General features: G+C 44.2%; 2 protein-coding genes across 4 annotated transcripts in view; one reads left to right on the top strand and one right to left on the bottom strand.

Annotated features, from left to right (window-relative positions):
• Hbp1 (HMG-box transcription factor 1) overlaps positions 1 to 9,383 on the top strand; it is a 26,781-nt gene extending 17,398 nt beyond the window's left edge. For 2 of the 3 annotated variants that reach the window (XM_004634987.2, XM_004634986.1), the window contains exons 9-11: positions 3,851 to 4,168; positions 7,135 to 7,276; positions 8,300 to 9,383. In XM_004634987.2, the coding sequence (XP_004635044.1) occupies positions 3,851 to 4,168; positions 7,135 to 7,276; positions 8,300 to 8,317 (478 nt within the window). In that variant the 3' untranslated portion in view covers positions 8,318 to 9,383. The remainder of the gene's footprint in view (positions 1 to 3,850; positions 4,169 to 7,134; positions 7,277 to 8,299) is intronic. The other variant, XM_023719515.1, reaches the window with a different exon arrangement.
• Positions 9,384 to 9,484: 101 nt separating this feature from the next.
• The window catches only part of Cog5 (component of oligomeric golgi complex 5), a 359,771-nt gene continuing 353,546 nt past the window's right edge, over positions 9,485 to 15,709 (bottom strand). The window contains 2 exon segments of the mRNA XM_023719494.1: positions 9,485 to 10,305; positions 15,315 to 15,394. Coding sequence (XP_023575262.1) covers positions 10,185 to 10,305; positions 15,315 to 15,394 — 201 coding nt within the window. The 3' untranslated portion in view covers positions 9,485 to 10,184.

The raw sequence follows: 15,709 nt of genomic DNA, 5'->3' as shown, positions 1-15,709 counted from the left end.
AATAGATATATTTTTTCAATGATACACTTAGTTCCCCAGCAGTGACATGCACGAACTAACTGTCCTGTACCAAGACAGTTTGTTAAGACATTCAGGACCTGGGATTTTTGTTGCCTCTACCTGGCACATACAAATTCCCAACTTGCAAAGGTCATTGAGTATTTAGAGTGTACCATTTTGTTTGTAGCACGTAGGCCAATCGCAGCAGTTGTAGTAATGGTGAAGGCTCCGTTGAAGCTCCAGTTCTAGATGTCAGTGAAGGGGTCAAGCTTGTTATAGTAAGTCTTTATAAAAATCACTAGAATGAATATACTAGTGTAATTAATGCTGCTATAGTATTTATAACCAGTATATTATTTTCACAGTAAAATTACTGAAAAAGGGAGGAACCAGTAAGCTAATGGTGGTTATGTGGGAGTGACATTTCAGGAACTTCAGTAATATTAGAAATAGCATTTCTTAATCTTATTGTAAATTCACTAGTCATATTTATGCTCTCCCTTGTAACTTGATATATTAAATATGTGTATCAAGAATTGTGTAGTACAAACTTTGTTTTTTACTGCAAAAAGGAAGGGTTGGCTGCTTAGTTGCTGTTTTTCCACAATGGCAAGTTTTCACCCTGCATTCCTGTTGAAGGATGACCTTGGTCACTGGCCTCATTTTACTGCTGAAAGACTATAGTAGGGGAGCAGTGCTCTTTTTCTCTCCTTACAAAAGAAAGGAGATGGCAGTTTCATCCAGGAGAAAACAAAAAAGTTGAGCAGCTGATGAAATGGCATTGCGAAGAAGGGACAGTCCTGCCTGCATGAGGAGAATAAGAAGGGAAGGCAAGGGAGGAAGAGGAAACTTGTTCTAAGAGAGGAACCCTGAGTAAATCTCAGGCACACTTGAAGATTTGGAGTAAGGTTTTTGATTGCGGTTTATAGAAAGTTTCCAGCTTCATATGAAGCAGAAGTTAACAGATGAGTTTGTAAACAATTTGAGGTACTGCTTTAGCAAGGAATCTCCCAAATCCAGAGCATATGATGTTAAAAAGCCCCTTTGGAGATGCTGAGAATTGAGGCTGGTCTAAGCGTCAAGCAGGTGTAAGAAGAGTCACTTCGTGTGTTGTGTAGCTACCGTTTCTGTTTAAGTAATGGGATAATTTAAAAATTTACTGAGTGCCTTGTTTAATCCTCATTACCCTCTTAGGTGATAGCCTCATTTTGTTTAGGAGACAGAATCAGGTCTAAAGGTTAAAGAAGTTAAGGAACTTGCCCAAACTGGAGCCAGTTAGTGTCACAATTAGGATTCAGCCTTTACCCTGTGAAGAATTGAATACTCAGTGTCTGCTCATTTAGGTTTCTTCTGCAGTAGCAAGAGATAACCCTGGTTGAGTGCTACCAAGTGCCAGCCGGTGCCTTAAGTGTTTCACATTATTCTTTCAGCGGCTCTGGATAGCATGTATTTCTCTTTATAGTTACTGAGTAAACTGGGGCTAGAGGTTTATTTACTTTTTTTTTCTTCTTTTTTTGGGCAGAACTGGGGATTGAGCTGAGGCCCTTGTGCTTAACAGGGAAGCACTTACTCTACTGAGCCATCTCCCCAGCCCTATTTGCTTTACTTGCCCTCTGTCATGTTACTAGTAAGAGGCAGCCCCAGGAATGTACCAACTTAGATTTTACATTATTAGGACCTAAGGCATGGGCCTGCATCTTTGCCCAAAGCCAAACTGCCTGGATTTAGATTCCTGTCTCTACAGTAGATTTCCTGTGTGAGCTTGCCTAAATTAAGCAACCTTTCTGTGGCTATTGAGAAACAAAACACAGTACCTGGACAAAATGAAGGTACTGTTGAAAGGAGGATTAAATGACACCAGTGTGTCCTGTGGTGGGGGTTGCCTTTGAGAGTGCTGATTACACAGTGAAGGTGAAGCTTAGGAATGTTCTGAGCTTAGGAAAGGCACTCACAGGAGGAGAGGAGAGGACAGATGTAGCGCAGCTGGGCTGGGCTCGTGTTGAAAACCACTGCTGACCTGAGGAAGTATAGCAAAAGGTTAAGGTATTTTAAAAGGTACTATAAGTCCTTTCTTAATGCTGTGGTTGTAGGACAATCCTGAACCTGGGACTGATGTTTCAGACTGATACGATTGTATCCATAATGGAATTGTGTAGCAGGTTTCTACCACTAGATGGTGTTTTCAGATTTTAGTAATTCACTTTAACCTGTTTCTTTTTTTTTTTTAAATATATTTGGTACAGGGTCTCACTATGCAGCTGGGACTTATAGTGATCCTCCTGTTTGCAGCCTCCCCAGTGCTGGAATTACAGGCGTGCACCACCATGCCCGGACTTGGTGGCTGGCTCAGCATACCCGGGGGTGGGGGGTGGCACAGCATGTGGTGCCGGGAGATGAACGCTTCTCTCTGCGCTTGCCTGAACAGGCGCTTATTCTGCTGAGCTATCTCACTGGCCTTTCATTTGCTATTTTGAATTGTGCCTAGTTTTCTTCAGTAGAGCTGAATTTGTGAGATTCATTCATATTGAAGTTTGCTGTTTTTCTCAACTTTATATGGGAGGGGCTTATTTTATGAACGTTGCAGTCCTAGGGTGGAAAAATGACAATGTGGATCTCCTCAGTTCATTGGATGATTTTGCAATCTTAAGTATATTTCTTTCACATAATGCCTTTAAGAAAAACGATTGTGTGGCTGATAATTGATAGAAATCATTTTTACATAATAAATGGCATGGACCTATTGAGCCCTTTTCTTTGGCCTTTAGCAGAGTTTCATAATCTCATCAGCTTTACCTGTAGGTAGATGCTATTACTACAGCTAATAAGAACCTGTTTTCATATGGTACCAGAGTATCTGCATCAAGGAAAGGCAGGAGCTGGGTTCAGAATGAAGGCTGGATAAAGGTTTTCTGCCAAGAAGTATAGACAGAAAGATTGAACACAGTGGGAACACAGACACTTCTGGTTTATCTCCAGGTTGTGGTCTATGCTCACTCAGATTTCCAGTTCATATATTTGCTTACCCTGAATCTGTGCCGTGTAAAGTAACATGGTATTGGCTCTGGGTTCATTTCTGGGTTTGGATCCTAGTACTCTGGCTCTGGGTGAATATAATTTAGCCTTTTTCTTCATATGGAAGAAAAGGTAATAGCACCTTCCAAGCAGGCTTGTTGAGAGCATATTGCTTATTTCCATACTATGTATACTGAAGGTACAGATAACCTATGGCATTTCCTGATAAAGGCTAGGTTTTACTATGTACATTTCTTAAGATATGAGGCTGTAACACATGAATGGTCATTTAGGGGATTGGGGTTTGTAGGTCTCTTTGAATGTATATATCATGAAAGTCTTTGCATTTTAAGTTTTGTAGGCATGCTGACTGGCTTTGGCTGTCCTTGCTAACTAGTCTGTAATAGTATTTGTTCTCAGGCCTGGTTCATATGTTCCACTCCATTTTCACATTATGGATCTAGGCTTGTTAGACCAAGACATCAAGTTGTCAGATTGTTACAAATCCATGTGAAGGAACCCTAAATCAGCTTTGTGGGGTCTGGAAGAGTTTCTTGCCCTGAAAAAAGTATGCTTATTATAAAGATTCTGGGGCAGGGTGGCCTGGGTTGTTTTTTTTTTATTATTATTTGCAGAAGTTCTCTGTTTTTAGTCAGTCCATATGTAAGATTTTATAAAGGTAACTATCAATGGCAAATTTGTTAAAGTACAGTTGATAACACTCTGTAAGGACAGGTGCATTAAAATTTCCACACTGGCATTAAGGTTTTTTAACCCTGGTTTTTGAAACTGTATGATCCAAATTGGATTGAAACGTCTTCACTTCTCAATTTTCTAGCTATGACTTCACACCCATGGATTCTTCGGCAGTTTACGTGCTGAGCAGTATGGCTCGTCAGCGCCGTGCATCCTTGTCTTGCGGAGGACCTGGCGGGCAAGACTTTGCAGGATCCGGATTCAGTAAAAATTGTGACTCACCTGGATCGTCACAGCTCTCTTCCAATTCTTTGTATGCTAAAGCTGTCAAAAACCACAGCTCAGGGACTGTGAGTGCCACTTCTCCTAATAAGTGTAAAAGACCAATGAATGCCTTCATGCTTTTTGCCAAAAAGTACAGAGTTGAATATACTCAGATGTATCCAGGGAAAGATAACAGGTAAATACAGTAGTAATTCTAATTCTAAATGCTAATACTTCAGTGCAGTTCATAGGAACTGAAATACTACTTGTCACTAGCTTTTATTGAATGCTTCCCATTTTCATAGGCTGACTTTAAGGATCTACCTTTTAAAATAACAGTAAATGCCATTTACATTTTAAAGAACTCAGTTCTGATACTTAACAGTTTCATTTTACAGAAGACTGCATCACCTCTTGTATCCAAAGGCCAAGATTCCGTAGGAATCTTACTGTGGAACGTAATGCTGTCAGGTTTATGAAAAGGCTGAACTTAAAGGTTGTCTACCGTGTAGATCAGGAATAAAAATGTATTCAAATCCTTCCTTTTCTGTGCCAACCAGTAACGTGTGTTAAAAATGTCATCTTCCAGTCTGTTTTTCTGAGGATCAAAATTAGCATTTCCTTCATTTTTGATATCATAAGTCAAATGATTACACAGTTGAATTATGAATCAGTTCAACTTGGAATAGCCTGAAGGCCTTAATTCTAGTATTCTGCACAGTGTGCACACTCTAGGAGAAAAGCGCCTCACTTCAAGCACAGCCTTGAGAGCTCAGACACATCATATGTATGCTTGTTTAGGGCCTTTTACAAAATGATACAAGTAAGATGAATAGCTTTGTCTCAGTGTCTGGTTCTTTAGGATCATAGCGTAGAATTACTGAGTAAAGCATTCAAAGGACCTTTTTAGTACCATTAAAAAAAAAATAAACCTTTAGAGTCTGTTATTTGTGTAAATTAAAGCAATTAGAATAAACTTTATCTTCATTTCTATAATGTCTTTCTAAAAAATCAGTTTAGAAATTTGTTTTTCTGGTGATTACTATGATATATTTAATAGAAAATAAATTTTAAAAGTTAGATTTAGAATATATTCAGGTGCACCTAAGAATATATTTAATGAATTTCTTACCCTGTGCCCCCAGCAGATGGCCAGTTGAGATGTGGTTAGTGGTAAAAGGCTGGGTTTTTCTTTCTGTAAAGCTGGTAGTGAATCATGGCAGGTAGATTGACATCAAGAAATAGGCTTTGTGGCAGGAGGATTGTTGAGAGGTGAGCTAAAGGCCAGCCTGTACTGCATAGTGAGACCCCGTCTCAAGAAAAAAAGACAAAAGAAGCAGGGTTTTTATTTCTGTAGCACAGTTACCACACAACATCCATATAGCATGACTTCTCTCTCTAAAGGATGCCTTCTAGATAAATTTATAATTCTGGATAATTGGACTATTCTGATTGAGTATAAATCTCTTTTCTCTATGTATGTTCTCTTTTAAGATCTGTGTGTCAGGTTATCACCCTTACTGCTCATAAATGGTATTTTTTCTTTGCATTTCAGTTTTGCTTCCATATGGTTTGGTAATCCTCTAGTACTCAAAGATGTCAGGTATACCTATTTTCTGGATTGAGTGAGGAAAAATGATACCTTTTTGAACTTGGACCCCCCCCCCCCTTTTTTTGGTGGCAGAACCGAGGATTGAACTCAGGCCCTTGCGCTTGCCAGGGAAGCGCTTATTCCACTGAGCCATCTCCCCGGGCCCTTCCCCATTTCTTTAATGTAGCTATAACTTGATTTGGTGAATTAAGTAGTTTGTTGTTTGGACACAAACTGAGGGAATGGAGATCAGAAGGAAAGGGAGCTCACTGTAAATCAGTATCATCAATATAGGTGAAAAGTCAGTGCAAAAATGAGTGTGCAGATAGTGTGGGGATTTTTTTTTGGTAATTGTGAGGGGAGGGAATACATGTGATAGGCTGTATCACTGTGGACATACCATTACTTGTTTGAATTGCATAAGCTTGGGCATGGTGGTAGACCCCTGTAACCTTAGCACTCAGCCTTGTGGGCTGGAGGCCAGTACAGGCTACATACACCCTGTTTCAAAAGGAAAAATTTTCCCCCAGATGTCACATTAGCCATCTGTTTAAAAAGATTTCAATCTTAGAGGTGTGCAATACAGATTTCTTACTGGCTTAACTGATTAGATCTGTCAACCATTATTAGTACCTTCACATTAAAAGCTGCACAGACTCATTTTTAATACAGGAAGCTAGAGCACAGCATTCAGTTGCATTGGCGTGGTGGCTAAAGAAAACTGGACATAACTGCATGCTTAAAAGTAGCAGTTTCTGGGTTCCTGTTCTGCTAAAGCACAGCGACCATTCTGTCCTTGGATGGTGCAAAATAACTTGTGGTCTCCTGGGACTTGCTGTCTCTTTTGCACCATGGAAGGAAAATGGTTTGTTTGCCTTTGTGTGCTGGGAGAGACGACTGCTAGAGACCTGCTAGTGGAGAGACAAGTGTAATAGGACGTGGCTACAAGTTTCTACCCGGACGGACCCTATCACTTCAACTTCTCCTTAGCCTTTGAGTTTAGTTAGGCTCTAAGTTACAAGTTCAGGTGTGGCCTAAAGTTTACGGGGTGTCGTCATGAGATTAAAGGTAAGGCAAGCATAGTTACACTGAACATTCACTTCGGTTGCTAGAATGGAAGAAACCTTTTTCATAGCTGTTTCCGAGCCACAAACAGTATCTTTTAATGTAAGATGAGAGTACTTTATGCTACTAATACTGTTCATACTGTTTTTATATCTTAAACATCTTAAAAACTGGTGTCTAGGGATAAATCCAATGGGTAATTTAAATATTTTACTTAAAATGTTTAAATTTTTTCTTCTAAATTTAGGCTGTGTAAACTATTCCTGTGAGCTATTTTACGTGTCCTTGAGCAGTTAGGGTGTTGGTGCTCTTCCAGGAGGCGCTGGCAAAGATGACACTGCGCAGGGCATGGGACGTGGGATTTTGCTTGGAAGAATTGACAGGCTTGACCTTTTACTGTTGAAGGTGGACAAGATCAGCGTTTCTACCTGAAGTAGCAGCAACACTTGACATCAGTTTCACGAAACATTCTTGTCTTTAACATTATGTAAATGTTTATTTTCCAGAGCCATAAGTGTGATCCTCGGTGACAGGTGGAAGAAAATGAAGAACGAAGAGAGGAGGATGTACACATTAGAAGCAAAGGCTTTGGCTGAAGAACAAAAACGCCTAAATCCCGACTGTTGGAAAAGGAAAAGAACCAATTCAGTACGTTTTACCAAGTAGTTGTTCTGGATGATCTTGCCTTCTCCCCTGGGAGCAGGGCTTGGGGCAGCAGTTCTTAGGGCCTCAGGCGGGTGGTGCACACGCTAGCTTCAGCATTCGTATACTTCAAAGCCTGATATTTTCACGCATGCTGAGGGAAAGCTGCCTTGGTTTTCGTTGCTCAGTGCCATTTACTAACTTGGTATGGCTAGCATTTCAGGCCAACTAGAAAAAAACATTCTAAATGTGCAGGTTGAAAGATATTTGCAGTGTAGTCTTTCTAGTTGGACTGAAGGCTGCACGTGACCTAATAATGCATTATTGCTATGGTAGACGTCCTCTCACTTGGTGGCACGTCTCAGCAGCCTGCCTGCTTTTGTGAGGGGCGAGTGAGGACAGTAGTGTGGGGGCTGCTAACATTTGGGGGGACTCCCGTCTCCACATCAAAAACCACATCAAGAATATAGGCCCAGGAGGAATATGGTAAATAATTTTTCTATTATTAGTCAAACATACTTTATGTTCATTATTTTTACTTTAGTGAAAAAATTCTACATTATAAAGCAGAATGGGTTCAATTTGAAATATTGTAAAACAAGATGTCAGAAGTTAACATAGGGCTGCTTAAGGATGTTTTACATTCATTCTCTATATTTATGCTTGTTTTTATAGGAACATGCAAGTCATATTAAATTTTTCAGCAGTATTTATAAGTAGCAAGCTGTCAGATTAATGAGAAAGTATTCTAACTAGATTCTGGAAGTTATTTTTTAGTTTAGCATTTCTAAACTAGGTGGGAAGACTTTACCTAAATCCCTTTTCTGTTCCTCCTAGTCTGTTTCTTAGTAGTTTTATAAATCTTTTGGATGCTTAAGCCATGCAGTATTAGAAACTTTACAATCATTTTTGAGGAAGCAGTCTTTTTAAAATAGTGAACTTACTAATATTAGGAGTCTGACCTTTCATATGTAGAAGTTGTATTTACTGATTTGTAAATACTCACTGAGTTTAATTTTATTTCCACAGGGCTCACAACAACATTAAACCAGGATGCTTTGTTCTTAAGTCTGTAGTTGCATAACGTTGACTCTTGATGGAAAGGCTTAAGAAGATCAGAGTCTCACTGTTGGTCCTGAATTCGTATGACCATAAGATACTGAAGCATTGAGTCTTGAAATGATTTAATAATATGAGTGAGGATTTGCTTTCTCCATTAGAGCATTAAGTATGCTAAAACTATCAACATTGTAAACCAAATTGCCTTATTTCCTTCCAACCTTCATATATGTCTATCAGGTAATATAGGCTTGAAAATTGATATCCTGTGGTGCTAAAGTTCAGTAGAAAGAGACGAAGTGTATACATGTTTATTTTAAATTGTACGAAGGGGAATTTAAAAACATGTAACTGCTGTTTATACATTGGCTCCTTACTGCTTATTAATCTGTACGTATACATGATGGAGAGAAGCAGAAGCTGGGAGTTGGGCTCTCATGAACATCCGCCACATGGCCCAGCATCTGTGCCAAACACAGGCCCCATCAGGCTGGCCAGTGCCAAGAGACTATGGAAGAGGCGGCAGGTGGAACGTGTTCCAGTGAGAAGAGCCACCTGCCGCACTCGGCGGCGGCATGCTGAGATTTTGCACCAGGTGGCAGCACTAGTCCATCATTTCCAATGGAGACCAGCCCGGGCCGAGGTAAAGTAGTTAATAGCATTGGGATATAGTCACTGCAATGGTGCTATTAACAGTTGACACCCTTCTATTTTTTAACTTTGTGTCCTGTATCTCCTCAGCCACATATCTTAATTATATTTTGTCATCATATCCTTATGGTGGGGGCAGTCTTTGCACTTATTGCAGTGCAACACTTGCACTTTACTTTTCCTCCAACTGTCTAAAATTAGAGCAGAGACATTGGCAATACAACTGCTTTGGCTCTGAGCTACAATCATGGCTTTCATGTTACTTACCAAGTCGTGTTCTGGTTAGGAATCACAGCTGTAAAATTGATTTCAGTTCCTTACACATCATGATGTTGCCCCTCAATTTTGCACACTATATTCTTGTATATTATTTCAAATAAAATGAAAAAAAAAGTTTATCTCTTACTTCTGGTTGATCTCGACTGAATTTTATGTATGAATTAGCAGAACAGTGGGATCAAGAGATGAAAACAAAGTAAAGTCCTAACTCAGAAAATGTTATTTTAAAATTAACAACAACAATGGGACATGAGCATTAGCAAAATAAGGCTGCGTTACTGTTAATCATCTTTGTTACGAAGCTACTGAATAGCCCCCCCATACCTGTCAATGAAGTGCCAGTGTATAAAGCTTTATTTAAATCGTCACTAAGATACTGTGTCCCACTTGAGCGCTCAGCCTTGCCTTAGCTTTAGACTGCACCAGTGCTAGCACCAGTGCACACTGGAATTTCTACTTGGCAGAGATACTTATTTTTAAAACATCCATTCCTGACTGCTGCCCTAAGATGTGTTAAGCATACAACATGCACATCTGGATTTTTTGGAAGCTTTCCTGGTGACTTAAGTGTGTAAGCCAATCTGAAAAGAACGGGGCCACATGCCTGAGGGAGGTGCGGGTGGGGGCCTCACTGCTCCATCACTTAGCCATGGGGGCTCAGCGCGCTGTGCCTGCCTGGCAAGCACAAGGTCATGACTTTGATTCCCAGCACCAAAAAAACCCAACCGACTGTTAAGAGGAAAAACGTTGGATGTCTTGGGTGAATCAGGCCTGTGGAGTTTAAAGGTGGTGATGAATCTTGCCATTTTGTGCTACTGAAAGTAGAAGTGCTACAGAGGTGAAGATGAATGTAAATACAGGCAAGGTCCATGATGGTTTCAAGTCTTGGGGCACAGCCAGCACCACTTGGAGATGAACAGACTGCTTATTGCAACTGAAGAGCACACATTGCCTTCTGGAGCAGCTGGAGCATGATGGGGTACACTGGGGCGAATTCTTTGCCTTCTCTGCTTTTCACGGATTGAACATAAGCTTCCAGCGCCCCCCTGAAAACCAAAATGAAAAAACCTGAGAATGTATGAATTAAAAACTTTTTGGAGGTAGCAATATGAGAAAATTAAAAAGTGCATTTCTACAATTGCCATGTCCGGTTCTAAAATCCAAGTGAGCAGCCTTCACGTTACGACTTGGCCACGTCAGGACTTGGCGATGCGTCCCTCCGGCTGTGCAGCCAAGCTCTCCTCCACGTGGGTGGGCTTTGGCGGTTGGCTCCGCCCCCTACCTATGCCAAGCGGGACAAGCTGCATGTAACTTCACAAGGTGCACTGGGCAGTGCCCCTAGGAGGTGTGTGACAGCAGGATGGAAAGGGGTCTGAATAGTTCCTCATCTCACAGCTGGCCAGTGTGCCCTGGGCTGCTGCTGCCACCAGAGCCGGGAGAAAGGCAGAGGTAGACATCACATAGCTACTGAGTCTATGTGGCCTTTTACAGAAAAAGCTTGCCGGTCCCCAAACTGGGATACTTGTTTAAGTGAACTTGAAATGATCCTGAGATCATTAATTTTTCATTATTGGCCTATTCAAACAACAGGTATGCAAACTCATTTTTCTTACCGTTTTCTTCAAAATTTCAGTCTATGAAGATACAGGTTAATACCATTACTAAGCTCACAGTCTCTGGCTCTTCTGCTACAGAACTCCCAATTGGGCTGGGCTGGGTTTGGTTTCATTTCTCCCAAACACACACAGCCAGGTCCAGGCTCCAGGAGTGAGACGGGGCCTGGGGAATGAGCTTTTCCCTTGCCCCTTGGGCACATCTCCCCGCAACCACCTGAGAATGGAAGTCCTTTCCATACCCGTTCCCAGCCCTGCCCCCCATTTGTTTACACACTGGCTATCTCTATTGTAACTGCTTCCAAATGGCCCCCCAAGCTACCCTGCCAGAGGCCTAGGGCAGTGTTCTCCGGTCTCCCCTTTCAGTGTAAGGTACCAGCTGAAGGCCTCTCTAACCTCTCCTACTACCCTGCCCCTTCAGACTCCACACATGCCATGGATACTCACTGCTATGTTGTTGTCTCCTGGGTGCTGACTATCCTATATCCCCAGAGTCTCCCACATGCTAAAGCCAGAGCTCTTCTTGGAGTGTAAGGTCACTTGTCATGCCACCTGTCCCTTTCTAGGCCACTGCTGGCTATGTTTTAGATGGTTTTATGTGGCTCGAAACAAGGGCATCACCAGTTTCCTTATGAATCTTCCATGGGTGACTATTAGCCCAGCCTCATTGCCCATGCAAGAAGAAACCAAGGGTGTTCCAATGCAGGACTCACACACACACCACATTCCCTAGGGAGGGGCAGCTCCGCTATGCTGAACCTCACTTCCCTATCTTCAAGGCCAGCATTCTTAGGACTCTGCTTCCAGTAAAGCCTTTCCTAACTCCAGGCAGCACGAACAATGGAAAGCACCTTGGGCATGCACACATTTGTGGAAAGGCCTGACTTCTGCATTAGCAGCTTGGCCCCATGCTCTGTGCAGGGCACGAGTCCTTTCATTCACTCTGGAAGGATGGGCACTTCCTAGTAAGTAGATCTATAGCCCTCCTCAGCTCATGCACTCTCCGATGCTCCAGTGATACATAGTTCCTCACCTGGCTGCAAAGTGGACTCACTCAAAACAGCATTTTGTAGGGTGCAGAGCTTTTATGGTGCCATTGCTCTAGGAGAAACCCTGCTGCTTTTAATACTTTTCTAGTTGCTATGCCATTCTAGGTGGTCATCTCCACTACACAAATGTTGCCCTTAAGATGCACACACAGTAGAGAAATCTCAAGGGCGCAGACTTCTTTAATGATGGAATGTGTGAGTTTGTGTATGTAAGAAATACATGCACTGAAATTCATAGAAAATTATTCTGTAATGGAATGGATTGTGTCCATTCTTGTTTAATAAATGGCCAAATATCAACTTAGTTTCTTTGCATTCAAGGGCTAAGACATTACATAAATTATACGTTAAAAAGCAGTTCAGAAAGGAGGTTTTTTTGATTCATCAAAAACACCATCAGAGTTATGGAGAGAACAACAGATTAAGCTGCCCTCCCACACAAAATCAGGGCAAGATTTTCAAGCATTTATTAAATTACTTCATATGCTTCAGCAAAACACTGGCTTTCTTGGAAGGCAGGCCAAGCATTATGTAAGAGTTGGTTGCAGCTCTGGTTTGTAACTATAGTTATCCCTACCAGGACCAGACCCCACAGATTACTACAGAAACGGCGTGGTAACGTGGCAACACTGCTCAAGGTGACATCCACCAGCCAAACAGGATTTTATGAAAAACAAAGTTGGTTTGTGTCAGGCATTACACATCCCATGGGACTGGCTTCTCGGTGAAGTGCATGGCAACAGACAGGCCACAGCCTCAAAGAGCAGTGAAAGCCCAAGCTTCTCTAGGGCTCCCATTTCAGGGCCTTAGCTCTCAAACCCATAAGCACCCAGTGTCGTCTCAGTGACCCCAACAGCGGAGACTGAGCACCCTCTCTACCACAGGGGCCTGGGGTTTTTGCATAATCACTCATGAGTGGAGCAAAGGGTGTACAGCCTGCATCCTGGACAACAGAACAGTGGCCCCAGGAGGAGAGATGCGCCTGCAGTCCATAGGCAGGTTTGATCTAAATGCATTCCTTTTCAGAGGGCCCACAAGAGTCACTGATCCACCTCAACTATGGCAAGTGAAGGTTTTGAGGCCCACCCTTCATTCTGCAGCATGTGAGGTGTCCACACGCGTGCCTCACCCTTCCTTGATACACAATGGCACCAGAGGACACAGGTACCCAGGGTGCCCAGGGTAGATGCTGTCAGCTCCCAGGTCTGCCATCACTCTTACTGGACCATTATTTATTCAGGCTCCAGAGAAACAGCTCGCATTCAAACCACAGGGAGAAAAGCAGGAGGGTCCACCTTGTGCCACTGATACAGCAGCAGCCTTGCTGTCATCTCTGCCCTACTTTATGCTGGCCTAGAGACTGTGCTGGACGAACAGCAGGGTTTGCCCCAGAGGCTGAAACAAGCATCCTGATGTTTAAAAGGGCAGTGCTCACCCTGGTCATCTATGGGGGAAGGACACACATCCTTGGTGCTTGGTTTGCAGGGACACAAGCTGAGCCACACACCATAAGACACATTTCCCAGCCTAGAGGTCCCCCAGGAGCCAGGCCGCAGCAGGATGCATTGGTAGCTCAGGGCACAAAGGTTCTGGCATGAGCCATGTGTAGAGGGAGGGGTAGGCCTTGTTTAAAATGCACGACAGGATTTCTGAGCATGATTTTCAGTGCTAAATATAGGCCTAGCAACAGCACTGCTGATGAAATCACTCCAGAGACATTTTTAAAGAGAAGCAAAAGAAACCAGATTTGTGATTTACCCACAGCAGGACAACTGCTGTGGATGAACTCATTCCAACTTGGGAGGAAGGAGATGAGCCTGCTCAATTAACTGAGTCCTTGTCAATTCCTGAGGAGGTTCCAACAGAGTGAGACTAAAAATCCCCAGGTTACCCAGGCCCTCTGGGCTTGGCCAGTCACAGGACTGCTGAGGGGCACTGGGCAACACTGCCTTTCTCAGGGGACTGGGGCCTAGGCTAACCTAGTCTTCACCCACACAGGTACCAGGAGGCTCTGGACACCAAGCCTTAGGGTATGGCTGCTCTCAGAAGCTGCCCCTGCTTCTCAGTGGCCTCTTGGAGCCTCCTCAGCCAGCTGCTCACCTGGAACAATGTCCCACTGCAGCCCTTGTGCAGCCCCCTGGGCTCTCAGTGGCCTGGATGTGGCTCACATCCCAGAATGTGAGGCAGTACGACTAGGGCTGGCTGAGCTGGGCCAGCACCTCTGCGTGCCCACATGGCTGGGCCCCACACGCAGCCAGCTCACACTGCCTAGGACCAGGGGAGCTGGCTGGGTGCTGGCCCTAGGCTGGGAAGGTGGAGAATGGCTCCAAGAGCTGGTTCTGAGAGGAGTGCTGGTGAAACTTCTAGAGCTTTCAATGATAACAAACAGCTGCATGCACGGGTTTGCATCAGAAGATAAGGATGGCAGGAGTCCCCTGAGGCCTGACAGGCTTCAACTTGCTACTTAGGGGAAGGTGGCCTCCCTACATGACAGGGAGTGCAGGGAGTGAGAAGGCCCTCTCAGAGGTGATTCACTGTCAGTATTCGGGGGATGGAGAAGCTCCCATGGTGACATGCCACAGCAAGTTTCCTGGCCTGGGGCCCTGTGATCTCTACAAGGCACAGATTCAGGGCCTGGAAGTACAAAGGAGCTAAGTACTCACCCGGGACCAAAGGCAGACGGGATGCAGGAAAAAGCCAATGGGAGGAACAATTCTGCAAACAGGATGTGGAAATGGCCAGCGAGGTCAGGGCAGAAAGGTGCTGGGAGGGCAGTGGCAGTTGGTGCTGGGAGGGCAGGCCACTTGGTCCTGGGAGAGCAGTGGCACTCCGTGCTGGAAGGGCAGGCTACTCAGTAGGCTTGCACAGCATTGTGCTGAAGGCCCCGCCCCAGCCCAGGTTGTGCAGGAGATGGCCAGCATCTGCAAGAACTGGAAGCCTGAGGAGGAAGGAGCCTCAGGGGCTGGGGAGGGAAGGGCTGAAGGAAGCTCTGTGCGCCCAGTGATAGGCATGGCGTCCTGGGCATGCATCAGGGTATGTGCACATGTGTATCTACACAGGTTCATGCGCTGCCACCACCAGAGGACACTGGGACCAGAAGGGCTGCTCAGCGATTCTTGCTTCCTACTAATGCCTGTGTCCCACTTAGCACTTTTGGAGATCAAGTGTTCCTGTGCTCACCAACTCAGTATCACAGTGTGTGCAATGATGCAGAAAGCATGGCAATCTGGTGACTCTGACACAGGCTGGTGGCCCCAGAGTGGATACAACAGGCCCTGCACAGCGCAGTGTGGTGGGCACGTGGATGAGCAGGGGGAGACCTGTGTCGGAGCACGGGGGTCGGCCCCAGCCCCAGCCCAGCCCAGCCCAGCCCAGTGCCCCAGGTTACTTTACCTGATCAGAAGGAGCCGGTCCTTTTCAGATGGGTGGTCGTCCAGCCACTGGGAGAAACGTGCATGCGACCACTCAGCCCTCTGCAGGTGTGGCCCATGAGAGGAGGAAGAACACATCCTTCAGTTAGTGGTAAGAGCTGGCTGGGAACCCCCTCAGCTGGAAAGGGACCACGGACCCCTGCTGACAGCACTGAGGAGGCAGCACACACTGGGCATCTTTCTGCCAAGAAGCCTCCATTATTTGCTAATGTACGGGAGCTCACAGGACATTAAAAAGCTTAGAGGACATAAGTGACTTGCAACATTATTATATTTTTATTACTATTTTTTGGTACTGGGGATTGAACTTAGGACCTTGCATTCACCAGGCAGGTGCTTAATGCAGCTGAGCTATCT

The sequence above is a fragment of the Octodon degus genome, unplaced genomic scaffold (assembly GCF_000260255.1).
Source record: "Octodon degus isolate 3935 unplaced genomic scaffold, OctDeg1.0 scaffold00068, whole genome shotgun sequence".
Taxonomy (NCBI): Eukaryota; Metazoa; Chordata; class Mammalia; order Rodentia; family Octodontidae; genus Octodon; species Octodon degus.
The sequence above is the reverse complement of the archived record's forward strand: the minus strand, read 5'-3'. Positions and strand labels throughout refer to the sequence as shown.